The sequence below is a fragment of the Loxodonta africana genome, chromosome 7, assembly GCF_030014295.1.
Source record: "Loxodonta africana isolate mLoxAfr1 chromosome 7, mLoxAfr1.hap2, whole genome shotgun sequence".
In the NCBI taxonomy this organism is placed as follows: Eukaryota; Metazoa; Chordata; class Mammalia; order Proboscidea; family Elephantidae; genus Loxodonta; species Loxodonta africana.
The window spans coordinates 96,488,234-96,508,859 of NC_087348.1; the positions used below are offsets into that span (position 1 = coordinate 96,488,234).

General features: G+C 43.7%; 1 protein-coding gene across 1 annotated transcript in view; it reads right to left on the bottom strand.

Moving 5' to 3' along the window:
- The window catches only part of TENM4 (teneurin transmembrane protein 4), a 259,651-nt gene that overhangs the window by 75,689 nt on the left and 163,336 nt on the right, over window positions 1-20,626 (bottom strand). The window contains exons 13-14 of the mRNA XM_064288757.1: window positions 6,984-7,103; window positions 1,521-1,782 (exon numbers count right to left, since the gene is read on the bottom strand). Of these exons, the coding sequence (XP_064144827.1) occupies window positions 1,521-1,782; window positions 6,984-7,103 (382 nt within the window). The remainder of the gene's footprint in view (window positions 1-1,520; window positions 1,783-6,983; window positions 7,104-20,626) is intronic.

Below are 20,626 nucleotides of genomic sequence, written 5' to 3' on the forward strand. Positions count from 1 at the left end.
GACCTTTATCCTCATTTGTTATGATGTCCCTTCTCCTGGGAAAACTGTCTAGCTGGAGCTGAGTAACAAATTGCTTCTCTCCAACAAGCTGTGTCTCCACTGACAAGCATTTCATAAGAAAGGTCAGCCTGGTAGCTGAGACAGGAGACAAGTGCTGAATCTCAGAAAATGAGTGAGGTTTCAACCTATGGGTGCGATGAGAATTTCAAAATGGTTGTATTTCCTTCTCGTGGGATGTCGTCTGAAGCAACTCAACAGGGAACACACGAGAAATGTGTTTGCTTAGCCAGGCATGAAATACACACACATAAACGTACAAACTCCCTGTTCCACCAACTCTGGCAATCTATTAACATGTACATTACCAGACTTCTCATTAGGCAGGGAGATGACTGGGCTTCTCCTTGGGTTTCTGTGCTGACATCTCTCCTCTCCCCCAGGCCTTCCTATTTGCCATTACAAATAGGGCGGGGAATGGAGGAGGAAATTCACCTTGGCCAAGAATCTATCTTGATTTCCATCAGATTAAAATGCATCTTTTCCAATTACTTCCCTTTAATGATAATTACGTAAAGCACTGTGAATATAGATTTGAGCCAAAGCAATCCTTGATTGGTGGGAAGGCAGCATGTGTAAAATAATCTTACTAATAATAGCTAAAATTTATTGAGCACTTACTATGTGCCAGACATTGTACTAAGCACCTCATGTATATTTTCTCACTTAATCTTTATTATAATGCTCACTATTTGGGAGCCTCTGGGCTTATTCCTCTTGGTAGAACCTATCATAATGTCTTAATTTGTTTTAAGTATATGTCGTTGTTAGTGGAACACTGGTGGCGCAGTGGTTAAGAGCTACGGCTGCTAACCAAAAGACTGGCAGTTCAAATCCACCAGCTGCTCCTCAGAAACCCTATGGGGCAGTTCTACCCTGTCTTACGGGGTCACCATGAGTCAGACCCCATTGTTGTTGTTGTTAGTTGCCACTGAGTGGACTCTGGCTCATGGCAACCTCACGTGTGCAGATTAGAACTGCTCCATAGGGTTTTGAAAGCTGTGACTTTTCTGAAGCAGATTGCCAGGCCTGTCTTCCAAGGAGCCTTGGCCGGGTTTGGACTGCCGATCTTTCATCTAGCAGTCACATGCTTAAATGTTTGCGCCACCCAGGGACTCCTGGAACTCATCATAATAAATATTTTTAACAGAAGTAATAAGAGAGAGCAGTAGTTGGGGAAAGGAAAGTGGAGGTAAATTGGTGGCAGAGTGGAAAGGGAAGGAATTGATTATATGCCCGTGTGTGCCAGGCAGTTTACTGGTGCTCCTGTGACTTAAGTGTGTGGGAGGGGTTGACCTCATGTCCTAATACCAAGCTGGTAGCTAGACTCTGCATGGTGGAGTTATGGGGTCTGACCCGAGCCCCAAAGAAGTGCTTTTTCTTCTTCACCCATCTCTGAGATCAATCTCCAACCCCAAATGAAACAAAAAACATGGAGAAATACGATGAAAAGACCCAAGTACCTGAATTTCTGGAACGATGGGGCCTTTCTCTGCACAGGAACTGGCAAAGGACGTCAGTGGGGATGGAGACACAACAGGGTTGGGGCGGGCGAAGTTGCTCAGGTCACAGCTGGGAATCTCATTCTCCTCGTGTCGCATGATGATGGTTTCCATGACAAAGAAGCGATCCCAGGGCAGCCACAGGGTATGCTCCTGTGTGATGAAAGGTGCCCGCTCGAACCGCAGGATGATGGAGATGCCGCCATTTGTGACCAAGTCAAAGCTGTTTGGGAGGGAAGGGTTGGGGAGGAGTGGAAAAGGGGAGCAGAAAATGCAGGAAACAAAGGAGGAGGAGGAGGAGAAAGGGAAACAGAGAAAGAGAAAATTAAACCAAAGGGTCTGAGGACTTGTTGAAGGAGACTCTAAAACCTAAAAACTTGACTGCAGCTGCAAACAGAGACAGAGATTCAAGAAAGCATTTATTGTAAAATGATTCCCCTTAGAGAATTTGCTGATGCAAAATTAATAAACACTGCTACGGAGAGCCATTTGTCAGAACACAGGTCAGCAGAGAAATCCTCTGCTATGGTGCTTCTAGTACATATGGCATCTTAAATTTGTTAGAGCTGAAGCCCAGTGAAAAGTCAGCTAAATCAAGTAGAAGGAGCCCTGGTCTGGGTATAGACGCTTAAGCCTAGTTCTGGCTTTGCCTTCAACTACTGCATGATCTTGGGTAAGTCACTAAACCTCTATTACCCTCAATTTTTTCATCTCTAAAATGCAAAGGTTCAACTGAATTTCTTCTTAAGTCACCAAGATTCTATGACTTCAAAGCAATTTTAACTTTGATTATGATCACTCAACAAAGGCCTTTGGGATTATACAATAGCTAAGCTGTTTAGAGACGGGCACTATTAGAATCATAGTCTCTTAGAAGGGAAAGGGGAACCAGAAGACTCTGGATCCCACCCCTGAACTGAGAGGAGATCACTGTTGACAGCATCAGAGAGAGCTGGTCATCCAGCCTTTGCTCTCTTGCCTCTGAGGATGGTAGGAAGGTCCTCTGAGCAGTAACCTGCCTTGCTAGTCCTACTTCTGTCTATGGAACCACACCAAATTGGTCTGCTCTGTGATGGGGTCTTGGGGTCCCATCCCATCCTAGATGACACATCATCAGGCCTCTCTTGTAAAGTGTGAATTTTAGGCTTGCAGGGACTGTATAGACAGGGTCTTCCTTACCTTACCCTAAAACATCTTGTGCCCAAATAGGGCCTGGCCAGTAACTTGAGGACAGCTCTGTTTTTGGTTCTGATAGCCTAATTTCCATCACCTGCAGACAAACCTCGTAAGGCACTTGCCCATCCAAGCCTTGGAAATTCTGAGGAATTTGTTTGTACACCCCAATATTCTGACACTGCCCAGCCCCACAGAGAGCCTAATCTGTGTGTTCCACAGTCACATACTCAGAGGCCAGATGAGCTCAAATTACAGACAACAATAAAGGATGCCCAGGTGTAAACCAAGGTATGTAACTAATCCTGCAGGCCAGGTTGTCTAGAGTGCTTGGCTGCTATTTGAGATCTTATGTTCAGTGTGGAACAAGATCTCAGACCAGAATTTTGTGTCCTCCTTCTCCTCCCCATCAAGAAAACCCCAAACAAACCAGAAAGTTTAAAATTAAGTAACAGTTGAGCTGTCGGAAGGAAATTTAGCAGTCATCTGATTAAATCCCCTTCCCCAATTTGATGCCTTAGTCCCTTCTACAGAATCACCATCAATAGCCATTTAGTTCCTGCTTGCTGTACAGAGGACTGTCTCATCTTTGGCTAGCTCTGAAGGTTAGACAGCTTATTTTTGGACTTGAGCCTGGGTCCCTCGTCTTATATTTCCTTATTCCTAGGACCTGATTCTACCCACTGGGCTTACTTCAAACTAGTCTGTTTCCTGTGCCCTTTGACAGACCTTCAGGTCTTGGAAACAGTGATTCTGTCCACATGTCACTCCCTGGCTGAGGCATCTCTTTGGCAAGAATGCTTTTAGCTATTACTTTTAGGGTACATTTTTAAGACCTGTCCTCATCTTGCTTTTCTGGATGGAAATCTCCTCCTAACTATCAAACTTGACAACTCAAACTTCACCTTCTTATCACAACTTTACCCAGTCAGAATTGTAGCTCTTTCCCCTGGGTTCCCATCACACCACGTACACTCCCTCTTACAGCCCACATCACATTGCACCATAATGGCTCATTTAGCTCTCTGGCACACAGATATTGTCTGTTTCCTCTCATCCTTCCCAGAACCTAGCTGAGTGTTTGAGGATTAAAAGTTTAGAGAATGAACACAGGAGGGAGACACTGTTAATGTCTTCTGACTGCCCACTAATCCCTCTAAGTTCCTCCTTACTTTGGCTGTTACTGCAAATCAACCCAACTTTCACCTGTGCAGTTGGTTTCGAAGATCCTGATGCAGGCCCTCACCTTTATCCCTGATAAACCCACCTTACGGGAGGAGGCCTATTGCTCCAGCTTGCTCTTCCCACCTCTAGAAAAACTGCAAGGATTTTGCAATGAACTTCCCTGTCCTGGTGCCAAATCTTGCTCCTACAACACGGCATCCCCAGCTTCGGGTTCCTAAGCTCCAAAGCCTGACTGTTTCCTCCTGTCCTTTGTAGGAACTCCTCACTTGTTTTGTCTGCTCCTCATTCAGCCCCTTCAGGACCTGTGCTTTGGGCCTCACCATTCTTTACTAAGTAATAACTGAGAAACACCAGGGAAGCTGTGCATTTTGAACCAAGATTTCAGGTTTTGGCTTTCCAGGAGAATATCCATGGTTTTGGGGAAATACCCAGAGAACAACTTTTCTGTCACAGAGCTGAACAGCATCTGTGCTTTGATTTTGTGTGTGTGTGTGTGACAGATCATTTGATAGAACCGTCAAACAGAATTTTGGTCTGCTTTATGGGTTCCCTTCATGAGAGGCTGAGTGTGGGGAGAGAGGGACACAAACATGAAGACATTCTCAAGGCTGTGAGCAAGCTGAGGTCAGCTGGCCTTGCCAAGAGCTGGGGTTTAATGGGTTGGGGCCAGTCCTGCTCATCTGGAGGGGAAAACCCTGCTGTGGATTTGAATGTCACTCCAACCCCCCAGGCGAGGCCTGGTTCTCAGATGAAGCCCAAAAAGCTTAGGACCAGTCTGAGCACTGCTACATATTGCAGAGGTGAGCTACTTCACCTCTCTGAGCTTCCATTTCCTCATCTGTAAAATGAAGTTGGTGACTCTAATCACTTGGCAGGGTTATTAATTAGGTAGGTGGGATAATGAATGGGAAAAGCACAGTGCCCCCTACATTCCCTAGGCAGCATGCTCTGTATAATCCCATTTTTTAATTCAGTGAGCCTGAACTGCTTCTCTTGTCTGCTATTCTTTTAATTTTTCTTCATGACTTCTATTTTCTATCTTTTTAGCTACCCCTTCACATATAACAAACAGGGATCTTCGGACACTAAGAGAACAAGTATTGCCTTTCTTATACATTAAGCTATATCTAGTTGAGAAGAAAATTTAAGCCTCGTAATGCATTGGTATGAATTGTTCTGAAACTCAAGTTCCAACTTGTAGCAATTGTGGCAACTATGACATTATTTAGGAAGCTGATGTAGGAAACATGGCTGATATGTACCTCCAAGGATTTCCCATGCTCTTAAGGAGGAACAGAAATTGAAGGGGTAGCACAAACAGAAGAAATCAATGCCTGGATGTTTTAGACAGTGAACTTTTCTCAAGGGACATACAAGACTCTGGTGTGTTTTATGGATTCAACCTAACCAAGCTGAGCAGGGTGTGAGGACTAATGGTTTGCTATCTCACATGGGTGAGTGATAAGTTTCATGGCAAAAAAAAGGCCGGGAGGGGGTATGGTGACTTTTTTTGATGATTGTTTTGCAGCAGGAAATAATGTAGTCAGAATACCTGTTGCCTGTGATGCTCATACCTGCCATTTCCATAAAGCAGGCAGCCCAGAACTTGCAGGTAGAAAAGACAGAACATAATGAGGGAGATTCCCTCATGGTGTAGTGGAAGTCTGCACTGAGGTGCTCCCTGGGAAGGAGTGTGTGCAGGGTAGGTAGCAGTGGACTGACCAGGCGAGATTACCCCAAGGGCTGGCCACCAACCTCTTCTGGCTGGCTCCTTCCCCATTCACATGGTGTGAGAGGAGGGGAAAGGATGGCACTCCCCAGGCAAAACTTGCCAATTCTATCTAAGAGGCACACATGTCTACAAACAGATGAGCCCCTACTTCATTATCACCTCAGCCGGGCCATGTTCACATCTGATATTGGATTAAAGAGGTGCGAAAATCAATCAGCCTGGAGCATAATTTCCAATACGGAGTGAAAATCAACCTTATGGGCCCACACTTAGCCAGATGGACCGTCACCACCTGATTTTATTAAAAATAGAGGACTTGTCACCACTGACAGCCTAAATATTCCACTTTCCTCTTCCCCCTTTCTCCAAAATGTTCTCATTGCCTGTTCTAACCATCACCTTCTTATCATTGAATAATTTGTAACTTTAATAAACAGCTAATGTTTATTGTATATGTACAATGTGCCAGACACTAGAAATAATCAGAGTGGAACAGGGAACTGAGTTATACTATGCAAAGGTGCAGAAACCCTGGTGGCATAGTAGTTAAGAGCTATGGCTGCTAACCAAAAGCTTGGCAGTTCAAATCCACCAGGCACTCCTTGGAAACCCTATGGGGCAGTTCTACTCTGTTCTCTAGGGTCACTATGAGTTGGAATTGACTCGACAGCAATGGCTTTGGTTTTTTTTTTTTTGGTACGAGAAGGTGCATCCCCATCCATCATATCATCTAGTTCTGACAACCAATTGCAAGGGAGAGAATATTAGGACAACTCAATAGATGAATAAATTGAGGCTTAAAGAGGTAAGGAGATTTGCTTAAGGACACATAGCTAACAAATAGACAAGCTGGGGCTATGAAGGAAGCTGTTCGTCATTTTACTGATATTTCTCCGATGAATTTAAACATCAGAATTCTGTCATCACCCAATAGCAGGCTGATAGTCACTTTCATAGACCTAGGTGGCAGAATGTAAACCACACAACAGGAATGGCTAAGACATCTGGAGCAGTCTGGTCTGTAGAAAGTGGTCCAAGTGACTGTATTTTACAACATAAGCCATGGAGCAGGATAATATGTACAAGGTACCCTATGCTTACCCTGAGAACCAGATGAGAAAAAACAACTTACTCTATAGTCAAAGGGATTTAGGCCAGAGTCAGATAAAACATCATACAGCTAGTGAGTTGTAGAGATGAACATTTGAATTCAGGTCCTCTGAATCCAAGACCCATGCTTTTTCCATGTTGTTACTCCAGCAGCAAGGCCATGAGAGCAGGGAGGTCAGAAGGGCAGAACCTTCACTCTCTCAGGTCCACAAAAGGTCTCCTACCTGCCATCTTGCCTGCTGATTGTGTACCCAAAGAGAGGATTATTGACGAAACTGATGTTCACACCAACCAGTGGGGTCCCATCTGATGTCATCACTTGACCACGAATGACACATGCGTGCCTGTGGGAAGAGAAGAGAGAATAAAGTGATCGACCTTTCATGCACAGAGCCTGGCTGGCAGGAAACCCCTGGATATCAGAAGACAGAAGGCAGGTCATGCGGACACATCTGGCATCCAGGGGCTCATGATATTCACTCAAGATAAATGATAATCTTTTTTACATATTGCCTCAAATTAAGGCACGGATGTTCCCCTGAGAGAACTACTCTTAGGAGTAGTTAAAGACAAAGGGATAAAACTGATCCCAAAGGGTAGTACAGTGTGGTTATATGTGTAGATTTTGTAGTAGGGTGACCTGAGTTCAAATCCCAGCTCTGCCACTTCCTAGCTCTCTAAACTTACTTTTTGAGCATCTCTTTTTTCATCCTGGTACAGAGTAAGCTCCCTAAATGCCAGTGATTATTACTGTCACTAATAGTTTCATTAGAAGTGAATATACAAGAAAGTGAACAAAGTAGAGGGTACTTCCTCTCACCTGGCATTAGAGACAGGAGAAGGGCAGAAGAGTAGGTTCTGGAACCTGTCACCTCTCCCAGCATCCCCAACTCTATATCCTCCCTTTTCCTTTCCCTCTAATTCTAGGCAACAAGCCATCTGTTTTCCCCAAACTTGCCAGGCTAATGTAGTTTAAAATCTCTTTACCTGTGCAATGTTCTTCCATCTGCCTAGAATGACATTCTTGTACCCTTCTCCAAACATTCTCATCCTGTAAAACCCAGATGCAAAAGATGCCTCTTCCCTAAAGCTTTTCTTGATGCCCGTAATCAGAATTAATCACTCTGTCCCCCAAACCTAATATCAACACCACGACACCTTAACATACCATACATGTTTTTCTTCTCCACTAGATTGTGAGCTCTTTGAGATTAGGGCCAAGGTTTTTTCTTCTCTCCACAGTACATAGACTATGCCTAACGAGTACTAGCTCATTGTTAAAAAATGGTGGACTGAGCAAATAAGGACAATTAAAGATCATCTACAATGACATTTTTCAAATATTTCATAAACATAACCTTTTAGAGGATGACATTTTATAAAGACTCTAAGACGGAAAACAAATAAAAACAAAATCTGTTCTAGATGAAGTTGAGGTGGGGGACCCTTTTTCCCCTTGGGGTGATTCTGAAGACAACTCTATAGAATCTTAGTCTCTGGAGAAGTCAGATGGAAACTCACTAAGTGGAACGCTCTCATTTTCTGAAGAGGAAATGGGGTTCAGAGAGTTGTCCAAAGTCACACACAGAGGTAGTGGTAGAACCAGGTCTTGAATTGGGAACTCACAACTCTGGGTCCAGTGCTCTAGATGAGTCTGTTTACCACTGGCAATGGGTTAACGTGAAGGAGCTCATAGGTGTCAAAGTCCTAAGGGATTAGGGTACTAGGTAGAAAGTTCTCACTGACAGGACAAATCTGAAATGAGAACGTAGGCTCTGCTAGTTGAACAACTGTCTCCGTTCACCTTGGTTCAGAAAGCTTTTTTCTTTCTGGCTCAGAGAAGAGCTACCAATGAACCCATGGGCTTTCATAAAAAAGATCTCTAACTCAGCCTCTGCTTTATTAGGTATCCACATCTCTACTTTCCTAGAGTGATAAACTTTTCCCTGTTTGACGAGAAAAGCAATTAACACCAGGCTTGTAGGCAGCTGGTCTCACCAGTGTCAGCTTGTCCTTTCGGAAGGCAAGAACAACTACCCACAATGCACCAAGCTCCTCACCCCCACCCCACCCCACCTCACCTCACTACACACAATCTGGTTAATGCTAATTCAGTCAGTGGTTTCCTTCCGAGGCCCTCGGTCTAAATGCAATTACAGGGCAAACAAGTTAAGCGGGAGAGGCTCAGCAAAGACTCTCAGTCCTGCTCTGAAGGTCTCTCGATATATTTATGTGAAATTATCTCTCTGCTAATGGGAAAGATTTATTCCAGCAATTGTATTCAGATGGTACTGAGAGATGCTTTCTTTAATGGAGGAAAATTGAATTTCTTATTGCTGGAACTTTGTCCTTCTAGAGAATTACTAACAGATCTCATCTCCTGGTGCTGGCTACTGTCCAGCCTTCTCCTGACATATGTGCCTTCGGATTCTGCCTGGACAATAACCAGCCCTCTGGGGATGGTTTCCTTTTTGGGGCTGCCCTGGCTGCTGCCCTTCACACACATGTGGGGCAGCCTCCTCTGATTTATCTGTCTTTGGGGATTTCCTGGTAATTGGGAAACACTAAATCAGCACTGCTTGGCTATCATGTAGCCTCCACTTCGGCAAGCCAGAGCAGATGTAATTTTAGCCCAGGCTCCTGTGGATTGCTCTGGATTCTGGAGAAGATTAAGTTGACTCCCAGTGCCCCTGCAGGCCATAGAGGCCTCTTGCCAAAACAGGCATTTGGCTCAGGAATCAACTCTTGGAGAAAAACACTTCCATTTTCCTTCTGTCTGACTGTGATTTTCAGTTTCAAGAAAGCCCAGTTTAACACACATGCAGGCTTCCCTGGGACAAAGGAGAGGGGGAAGTTTTCCCGGTGGAGGCCTCTGAAATGTGTCTCCTGCCATGTGCTTTTGTCCAGAGAGGTTTGAAAAGATGTGAGTGCTGGGCTACCCGATGCTTGCTTTTTTCATCAGTTGATTTAATGGATACTACTTTTTTATCAGTGGTGTGCTGGTAAATGTTTAACGACCAGCTTAAAAAAAGAGAAAAGATAAACAGCCTTAATTTGTAGTGTTTTCCTATTTCTGTGGTATAAATCCTTCCACCATAGCCAATTTCAAGCTACTAATGTGATGTGTTCCATTATACAGTATTCCCACCATCAAACCAAACTGGTCGCTGTTGAGTTGATTCCGACTCATAGTGAAGCTACAGGACAGAGGAGAACTGCCCCATAGGGTTTCCAAGGAGTGGATGGTGGATTTGAACTGCCAGTCTTTTGGTCAGCAGCCATAGATCTTAACCACTGTTGCACCAGGGCTCCAATTCCCACCACAGAGATACAATAAACCCCAAACCCACTGCTCTAGAGTTGAATTATGACTCATAGCAACCCTATCCCTACTGCTGTTCCAACTTACAGAGACCCTATAGAACAGAGTAAAACTACCCCATAGGGTTTCCAAGGCTGTAAACTTTTATGGGAGCAGATTGCTGCAGTCCTAAATAATCTCAAGAGCAAAGGTAATAGTAACTATAGTAAAATAGCAAGGATGTGATGAGTTTTGAGTATTTGCTACCTTTGTTTTTAAGCTACGGCTGCTAACCAAAAGCTCAGCAGTTTGAATCCACTAGGTGCTCCTTGAAAACTCTGTGGGGCAGATCTACTTTGTCCTATAGGGTCACTATGAGTCGGAATTGACTTGATGGCAATGGTTTTTTTTGTTTGTTTATAAAATTTTTAATTTTACAGAATTTGATTTTTAATACCGACCATGTTTAACAACTAGCTTGCAAGATTCTTAAACATTTAATAGTCAGCTCTTGTGAGCTCTTCTGCACATCGCTGGACCAATGACCCAACACTAAGGGTCCGTCAACTTGCTCAGTGCAGCGGATGTGGTAAAGAAATGGTTGCTACTTTGTGAAGTTCCATAATGGAAGACTACTTTGGTGAGAACCCATTAAAATGGAGGAACAGATCACTGTCACCAACTTGGCTTTCCAGCTGGCTCGTATGATCCTCTTATCACCAGTCCTATATTTGGTGTGTTTTTGTTTCTCTTGGTCACTGTCCTAGCATAATAGAGTGTTGGGGGTGTTGTTTTCTACTCATCTGCAGAGTCCCATCTAAGCTGTCATCACCTCAGTGAGGCTGTCACCAATTCTTCCTGTCACAATTAATCACCCCCTCCTCTGGGATTCTCCACACCTTATGAGCATGTCCACTACTGAAGCTGTCACATAATTATATCATTCACATTCGCATAGCTACCTTACAGGCTTACACATGAGCCAGAGGAGGGCTGGGACCACATTTCAGGGTGACTAGGGTAAGCGTCACTCATAGTGACTCGAAATTGACTTGATGGCAATGGGTAGGGTAAGCATGAAAGGAGCCCTGGTGGTGCAATAGTTAAGCACTTGGCTGCTAACCGAAAGGTTGGCGGGAGGAATCTACCAGCAGCTCCTTGGAAGAAAAGACCTGGTGATCTATTCCCATAAAGATTACAGACTTGGAAACTCTATGGGGCAATTATACTTTGTCCTATAAGATCACTATAAGTCGGAATCGACTCAGTGGCATACAACAACAGCAACAGGGTAAGGATGGGCTTGTTCCCTGAGTGTTTGTTGAGGGAAATACGATCAAGTAACTGAAGCTCAGAGAGAGATTTGCTCAAGGCCACATGGCGAGGAACTCTGTTGGTGGAGCTGACACTCAAACCTAGGTCTTCTTAATTCCAAGTCTTTATTCTTTCTACTGTGTTATGTACCTGCAGTCGCAAAATTCATTTTCCTTTAATTCAACAAACTGGGCACCTACTGTGAGGCAGGCACTGTGTGTATGTTGGAGTTACAGAAATGTGTCAGTTATAGTCCCTAGGTTGCTCACAAAAGCCAATGAAGAAATGCCCTGCTGTAGTTTTCTCTGACACCAGTGAGTCAACACATGGGTTTGGCATATGTCAGGCAGCTGGGATACAAAATAAGCAATTAGTCTGAGTGCACTCTGCCAGGAAGGAGCACTTGTGCCAGGCCAAGGGGGGGCATCAAACATGACCTTAGACCAACTATATACTCAAGGTCTGACTGAGGTGCCCCTGCTGATGCCAGCCAGGGGAGGATCTGTCTGACCGCTTCCTGAGGACCGTGGCCAGGCTTGGGATCAAGAGAAGAATCTGTTGGAGAGACACACCACTTAAAACAGAATGAAATAAATAAAAAACTAACCTCAAGCGTCACTCAGAGATAAGTAGTAGGGGTGTGGTGGGAAGAGCCCTGGTCAGGGAGCTAGAGTCCTAGTTCTGACCCTGCTACCAACTAACTGTATGACCTTGGATAGTCACCATACCTCTCTGGACTTCCATTCTCTCATTAGTGAATTGTAGCCTGAATGCTTTCCCAACCTGATATAAAATGGAACCCAATACAAGCTGAAGAATTTATAATTGTTTTCATCTGGTGCTACCCATGCCAGCCCAAGTAACTACTATACGCAGCTTTGGAAACTTAATGGAGCGCATACAAAGTTTATACTTATCTCTGAATTGTCCCCTCTGTCTGGAAATTTCCACCTATCCTGTCCACCTAAAAACGACCTGCTCATCCTGCAGGGTCCAGCTGGAGCTCTCAGCAAAAGTACCTACCACTCTCATCCCTCTAGGTTGCCTCTGTATATACTGAGTGCTGTCACATTATTGGGACAATATTTTTCCTCCAGCAGACCATAAGCTCCTTGAAGACAGGGACCTCATCTCCCTTATTGCTGCATTCCTTACATTGAGCATAGCTGATATACTCATTGACACATTTCTGCATGGGCAACAGAAAGTCTCCTCCAAACCAAATGTTTGCTCTGGAATTTGCATGTACCACACAGAATAAGCTCCTGACAAATTATTTACTGACTGAATAAAGAACTGATGTACATGTGTAACTTAAATTGGGGGGTGATGTCAGAGAACTTTGAGCTAGCTGATCTTGACAGGGATATGGTTAGAGAACCTGGGGTTGGAAAGGTGGGCTACATCCCAAGGCTTGGGTCCCTTCGGTAGCCTTCCTTGGGAGGACTCCCTTGGCCTCAGCTTGCAGCCCTACTGCCTTGATACTACATCCTTCTTATCTGTACTACCTTTGTTTTGGAAACTAAAAAAATCACGCCAGATATTTTAGATTTGTTATGCAGTGAATGTTACACAAGCAGATAAAGGAAGGTGAAGGAAGAAAAGCTGCAGCTTTTAACTTTTTTGTTATTAAATGAAAATAGCTAACTAAGGTGGCATTTAGGGGACTGGAACAATCATTTTGGGATCTAAGTGGCAAATAGTAACTCTAACCTTTTGGTCCTTTAAAGTATTTGCTACTCTGTGCTACTATTGGTTACGTAATTCACTCCTTTGCAGTACGTACTTTAATAAGATTTATATGCCACACTTGAACAAACCCTTAAACCATTTTCTGGTAACTCATGCTGACTGAATGTTGATCTTTCTAGCATCTATTACAGTTTATCCATAGTCTTATAAAATCCTTACCTGGGCCCAAATGAGAAGACCCATTCCCAGCCTGTCAAATTACCACTGGGCGGGGGGCGGGGGGTGGTGGGGGTTCCACAGTCAAATCCTAACACTGTCAACTCTATTGTTTCCAAGACTATCAAAGGCTGATCCGTAGCTCTCTCTTGCTAGCTTTCCATATATCTGCCTTGGTTTCCTTAACCAGCTTCTCTGACCTGAAATCTTTCACCCATGTACATATTCTTGGGAACTTGCTAATCTTGAAATGTTAGAATCAGAAGAAACTTCCAGATCATCTCTTCCAAAGCCCTCATTGTATAGGTGGGGAATAGTCTAGGCAGGGGAATGGACTTGCCCATTCTCAAACAGAGCTGCTGGGAGACAGGATTCAAATCCAGGCCTTGCCACTTATGATCTATGAGATCTTGGGAAAGTCACTTTGCCTGTCAAGTTACTTACTGTCTGACACAGATATGTACCTAACAAATTGAGAATCAATTTATTCTGCTTGCCTCAAAAATCAGAGGTAATATCATTACAGCAAGGCTCTTGAAATTTTTTTTGGTTGTACACCCTTTCTGGAAACATTTTAATTGCAGTGAAATATATATAACATTTGCCATTTCAACCATTTGCACATGGACGATTCAGTGACACTATTTATGTTCCCCATGTTGTACAACCATCACCGCTGTTTCCAAGTTTTTTCATTGCCCTTAACAGAAACTCAGTGTTCCTTAAGCAATAATTCTCCATTTCTCCTTCCCACATGCCCTTAGTAACCACTAATAAACTCTGGTCTCCGTGTCTTTGCCTATTCTGGATATTTCGTAAAAATGGGATCATACAATATTTATCCTTCTGTGTCTGACTTATTTTACTCAGTACAATGTTTTCAAGGTTCGTTCATGTCGCAGCATGTATCAGAACTTCATTTCTCTTTACGGCTGAATAATATTCTATTGTATGTGTACAAACATTTTTGAATATGTTCCTTTGATATACATGTTTATTTATACATCTTATGCATCTGCCTACCATCACTAGCTAATACTTGAAGGTGTAATACACATTTGGTGCAAGGTTTAATGGGTTCAGATTTGTATTTCAAATAGTCTTCTTGATAATTTTGAAATATTTGGTTACCTTTGCTAGATTCTTCATAATGTTAACTCTCTCGGCTAACTTTTTGTTAGATTCTTGATAATAATAATTTTTTTAGTTAACATTTTTTTAGATCTGAGGAGAGAGATCCTGATTGTTTTTAACCACACAGTATGGTTGAGAAGACTGTCCTAGGAGTATAAGAAGTAAGTGTCCGCTGTGCCACTCTCTTGTTTTCTTGTTCTTGCACTGTTAGTATTATCTTAAACCTGCAGCTGCTTTACAGGAATCTTTTCAAGTCACTTGACCATTTCATGAGCAACTTTGGTTAAAACTAGATTCTAGTTATTGGAGTATGACACAAAAACATCTCCACAGTTAGAACAAAGCACTAAACTCAGTACAAGTGCCCAACTCCTATTTTTCCGTTTGGAATTGGCCTCAGTTTAGACTCACCAAAGGCTTCCAGATCACTTGCTGGGAAGATGGGATAGGCATCAGGGGAAGTGCTCCAATTCATTACAGAAAAAAGCTTTCCTTCTCAGACTATTTTGTGTATGTTTGGGCAGAGGGAAACACAGAGACTCCTTCAGAGAAGTTTAAATTTTAAGATGGAAGGGACTTCAGGGTGACTGAGTCCAAGCCCCTCATTTTACAGGTGAGGTAGTTGATCTTTAGAGATGGGGTGGCACTTCTCTGCCAACACCTGGTAGTACCTGGGGTACCATCAGGTCTGCTACGATGCTCTTAACACCACATGGAGCCATCCAACAACAAGAAGGCCTGGCAACAACCAGTGTCTCCAGACTCCTGCAGAGCCCAATCACCAGAAGCCATCATTCTGTGACCTCCTATCTTTTTGTAGTTGTTGAGTTCCTTCAGACTTTAATCTCAGACTTCAGATTGAAGTATCAGGTCCCAGGCTGCAGCTCCAATCGCCTAAACCTGTGGGCAACCCTGGTCGCTTAATGCGGCATGCTTAGGCCTGAGTCCTTCACTAAGGAATTCTTTGGGATATTTTTTGCTGACTGACAAAGGTACACACAAGAACAGAGCCCTTGGCTATTCTCAAAACTACGTTTCCAGGGAGGTGAGCCCATTGGTTGCAGCAAGGGAGAAGTAGTACTGAGAGAGGCTGGTCAGCAGAGATCATTTTGGAGGAGCAAAGCTCCTGTTCTCTGGAGAGTTGGGTTGGCCATGTCTGAGGGATATGCTACTTGGTTCAGAAACACTGTCCATGTGGAGGCCCGGGACATGTGCTGCATGTTTAGCTAGGATGTCCTCTATGTTGTGTAGTGAGAAACATGCTTCTATGAAGACCTCTCAGGAAGTGATTATCGGGTTAGAAAAATATGAAGCATCTCTGCTAAAACTTGACTCCAGATAAGCATCTCGTGGACAAGATTTTTCCACAACTATGTGTCCTGTCTTCTTGTGAGAACACAGAACAGACCCTACTTCACCTGATAAAAAAAAAAAAAACTTCACCTGATAGGAAAGAGAAAAGTAGGATGGATTATAATTAGACTCATTTCCTGGGATAGGAGTTGATGCTGGGCAGACATGCAGCTATGGGGCCCTGGAGAGAATCTAGCTCAGCAGGCTGGATCTGACCATGTATGACAATACACAGGTGGCAGTTAAGGGAAGCAGTCACTCAAGGGACAAGGAGGAGGATCTGACAGGAGGAAAGACATGGCGATGGATGTGAACATCCAGTGTGTCACCAGGAAAAATGCCCGGTCCATAGACAGAGTGCAGCTAGAGCTCCAGACCCAAATGTGGCAAGGGTGGGAATCATACCAAGAGAAGGCAAGGCTTGAGTCCTTGTGTGGCTGGGGTGCCAGGTTGCTGAGATTAGGAACACACGCAGAGATGAAGGCCCAGGATTCAGGGACAAGGTGGAAACCCATTTGGCAGAGCTGGCAAGTAATGACTCAGACAGACAAAAATAGTAGGAAGGACTTGAAGCTGAGCAGCTGGGGTTGTTCTAAATCCTCCTCCTAGACAGGGATTGGTCCTAGAGGCCCACAAGGCTAAACCCATGGTGGAGTCACATGACCCTGGCTGTGATGGAAGGAAGAGGCAGAGGCAGAGGTAGAGGTAGAGGCAGGTGAGGTAGGCAGGGCCAGATCTCTCTCCTCTGCCAAAATACTGCCTAGAGGTAGCATCTCTCCACATCACAGCCACTAACTGTGGAATTCATTTAGAGATGCCTCTGGGATCTGACTGGAGGGCCAGTTAGACTCACTGCAGATGTTTGATAAATTCTGATCCTATATTCTCCATTGAGGACAATATTAATAATGTGAAGCGTGGCTCTTCAATATTTTAACTTCTTATTGCTTGAAATTTATCAGAGTTGGATGGAAATACAGAAAGTCTCTGACTTATAAGCACCAGAATTATTGCTTGAGAGAGCTCTCACTTGGAACTCTAGGTTCTCCAGGACTCAGGTTCTGCTATTAACTTGCTGAACCAATGGCTCTCTCCGGCCTGGAAGTTTCCTCTTGCATTACAAAGAGTTGATGATCTCAAGGCCCATTTGCCTCTGCCATGCTTTGATACTCTGACTTTTGCATTAATTATATAACTACACTGATGCTTCTCATTCCTCTCCCAGTTCTCATGGTAATAGTACAAGATACACAAATACTAATGCTATTGCTAATACTAACACAATCACTGTTATATAGTAATAATGGCTGCTAACACTTACTGAACAAATCTGTCTTGGAAGAAGTACAACCAGAATGCTCCATAGAAGGAAGGATGGTGAGACTGCGTCTTACATACTCTGGACATGTTATCAGGAGGGATCAGTTCTGGAGAAGGACATCACGCTTGGTAGAGTACACGGTCAGCAAAAGAGAGGACAACCCTCAAGGAGATGGACTGACACAGTGGCTGCAACAACGTGCTTAAACTAACAACGACTGTGAACATGGCAAAGGACCGGTAGTACAGAGTCGCTGTGAGTCGAAACCGACTTGACGGCACCTAACAAAAGCAAACACTTATGGAATGTTTACTGCTCTGACACCTAAGTGTATTACATTTCATTTAATTTTCACAACATCCCCATGAGGTATGTATTATTATCCTCATATGACAGATGGGGAAAGCAAGGCTCAGATATTAAGAGACTTGTCCAATATCACAGCAGCAAAAGCTGGGGTGGGAATTCAAACCTGGGCTGCCTGACTCTGAAGGCAGTGCTCTTGTGCACTCAGCTGTACTGCACATTAATTTCTTATTATGCTGTACAGTATTAGAGGGACAGTCAGGGCCACTGGAGTTATAGCAGCACCATGCTGTACAGATTGCCAAACTAAAGATTCTGAGAAAGTACATTAAGGACCTAGCAGGAAAGACGAGGGGGCAGTGGTAGTTCGGTGGTAGAATCTTCACCTTCCATGAGGGAGACCCCCTGCCCAAAACAAAACAAAAAACCCGTTGCTGTGGAGTCGATTCCAACTCATAGCAAACCTATAGGACAGAGTAGAACTGCCCCATAGGGTTTCCAAAGAGCACCTGGTGGATTTGAACTGCTGACCTTTTGGTTAGCAGCTCTAGCTCTTAGCCACTGTGCCACCGGGGTTTTGGCTTCAATTCCCTGCCCATATATCTCATGCTCAGCCACCACTCATCTGTCAGTGGAGGCTTGTGCATTGCTATGATGCTGATCGGGTTTCAGCAGAGCTTCCTAAGATGGAACAGGAAGAGAGGTCTGGCGATCACTTCCGAAAATCAGCCAACCAAAACCCTATGGATCACAACGTTTCCATCCATAACCGATCACGGGGATAGTGGTGCAGAACCGGGAAGCATTTCATTCCATTGTGTATGGGGTCACGATGAGTCAGGGGCCAACTCATAACTAATAACAAGGGAAGACAGAGACTCAGCATATGGGCTATAGGGCCTTTGGGCCAGCTGCAAATTCTGGCTCTGCCACTTATCAATCCTATGACCTTGGCCAGGTTACTTAACTTCTCTGTATCAGATTTCATATCTGTAGTACAAAGATGATAAAGTCCCTATGTCAGATGGTCTGGGAGAGATTCAATGTGTTAATGCTTATAAAACATTTAAAATAATGCCTTATGTGTAGAACATGTTAGGCATTGTTATGGATTGAATTATGTCCCTGCCCCCCCGCCCCCCCGCCCCGCCAAAATACGTCTTGTAAATCCTAATCCCTGTATCTGTGGTTATAATCCCATTTGGGAATGGGTTTTCTTCGTTACGTTAATGAGGGAGTATTAGAGTCGGGTGTGTCTTAAATCAATCTTTTTTGAGATATAAAACGAGCAGATTGAGAAACAACCAAGCAAGCAGAGATAAGGGAAGACAAACACCATGCCACAAGATCAACAAGGAGCCAAAGGATAGAAGCTGAAAAGAGACAAGGACCTTCCCTCAGAGTGGACAGACAGAGAGATCCTTCCCCTAGAGCCAATGCCCTCAATTTGGACTTCTAGCCTCCTCACCTGTGAGAAAAGAAATTTCATTAAAGCCACTTACTTGTGGTATTTCTGCTACAGCAGCACTAGATAACTAAGACCTGCATTATTATGTGCCAGCCATTGGGCTTCTGGGTATTTTATCTCATTTAATCCTCCAAACTACTTGGCAGGGTGGGAATTAGTAATGCCAAGTACTGCCACAGTACAGATGAAGAAATCGAGGCTCACCTGCCCAAGGTCACTGAGCTACTGGGACTTGAATCCAGGCCCCCTCACTGTAAACCCCGAGTTCTTTTCTGCTTCCCCACAGCACGCTCTCTGCTAACGTTTCCTGTGATGGACAACTAGAAACATGCTTAAGCTACAAAGCAAACAGACATCGTAATTTGTTTCTGAAATCAATAAAGGGATGATCAAGTGACAGAGGAGGAGTTGTTAGCTGCTCATCAGGATGATGTGAGAAGTCGCTCTCTGCATCCTGAATTGAATTCACCTAGTTGCTTTATCATCATAAACATTCATTTCTATGTGGGGAGGGATTAAAAAAAAAACATGAATAATATATAATGGTTGATGTTTTTGGAGGAAGCAGGATCTTTACCTTCTTCCATCTTCCATCAGGGTAATTTATCATTGTCACTCTTACTCTTTTTTTTTTTTTTAAACTGATGGGGTAGCCTGTCAGTTCAGCTTGTTCTTAAAACGCAAGAGTATAATTCAATAATAAATCCACTCAGAGGCCAGCTGTCAGGAAGCTGGTGTTTATTTGAACTCCATTAGATGATCTCTAGTGCTCAGCGGCTCTGAGGGCTATCTGAGGCTGTCTAAGGACCGCGGGCGGAGGGGTGCTCTGAGGGCTATCTGAGGCTGTCTAAGGATGGAGCGGGTAACTGGGGGTGCAGCGAGCAAATGTTCTTCCCCAACTGCTCTGCCACCAAGCCTTATACATGGCTTTAGCTCTGTGGTGGGCGGATAGAAAATTATGTTATATACATGATTTTTTCTCCTTCCTCTCTGCTTTGTTTCCTCTTGCAAACTCTTGCCTCCAAAATTACTGGAAACTTTGTGCCTTTATAAATGATATGAAAGAAATCCTGAAGAGTTTCGTGGCACTAAGGTTATTTTACTGTTTACGGCCAATTTGAAGTCCTGACTGAGATGAAATGCACTAACCTGGCTTGTGACCAGGTGAGGGTCAGATCTTTCTCAGCTTCTGTCTCTAGGCCACCTTTCTGGCCTCACAGTCTCCTTTGTTCTTTCTTCTCTCACATGCCGCTTATGCTTGCCATGATCATACGCTCCAGATATTCTAAGACCATCTTGATTTCAAATGTTAGAGCATGCTTCCTGACCTCTGATTTATAAAATAATATCACCATAATTACATTCCAGTCATATTAAAATTCTCTCTAATCTCTGATTATCTGGAAAGTCATGCTGTTGGTCATTCTGACTCCTTAGTCTAGAATGCCTTTTTAAAACCCTGTTCGACTGAAACCCACAGTAATAATTCAGCTTATTCAGTAGCACACACGTGCATGTACAAAAACACACAATTGAATCATGTTTCATGAAATAAACACATACCCTTTTTATAATGTTGCACTGATATTTTGCATTCCATCCCACTTGAATCTACTTCTTAAAAAAAAAAAAGAGTTATGATCCACTAAATTGATTTCATGGCACGTTAATGTGTTGTGACCTGCAAGTTTATCATCATCCATTCATTCATTTTCAGGCAAACATTTACTGTTGCCTATAGGGTTGCTATGAGTTGGAATTG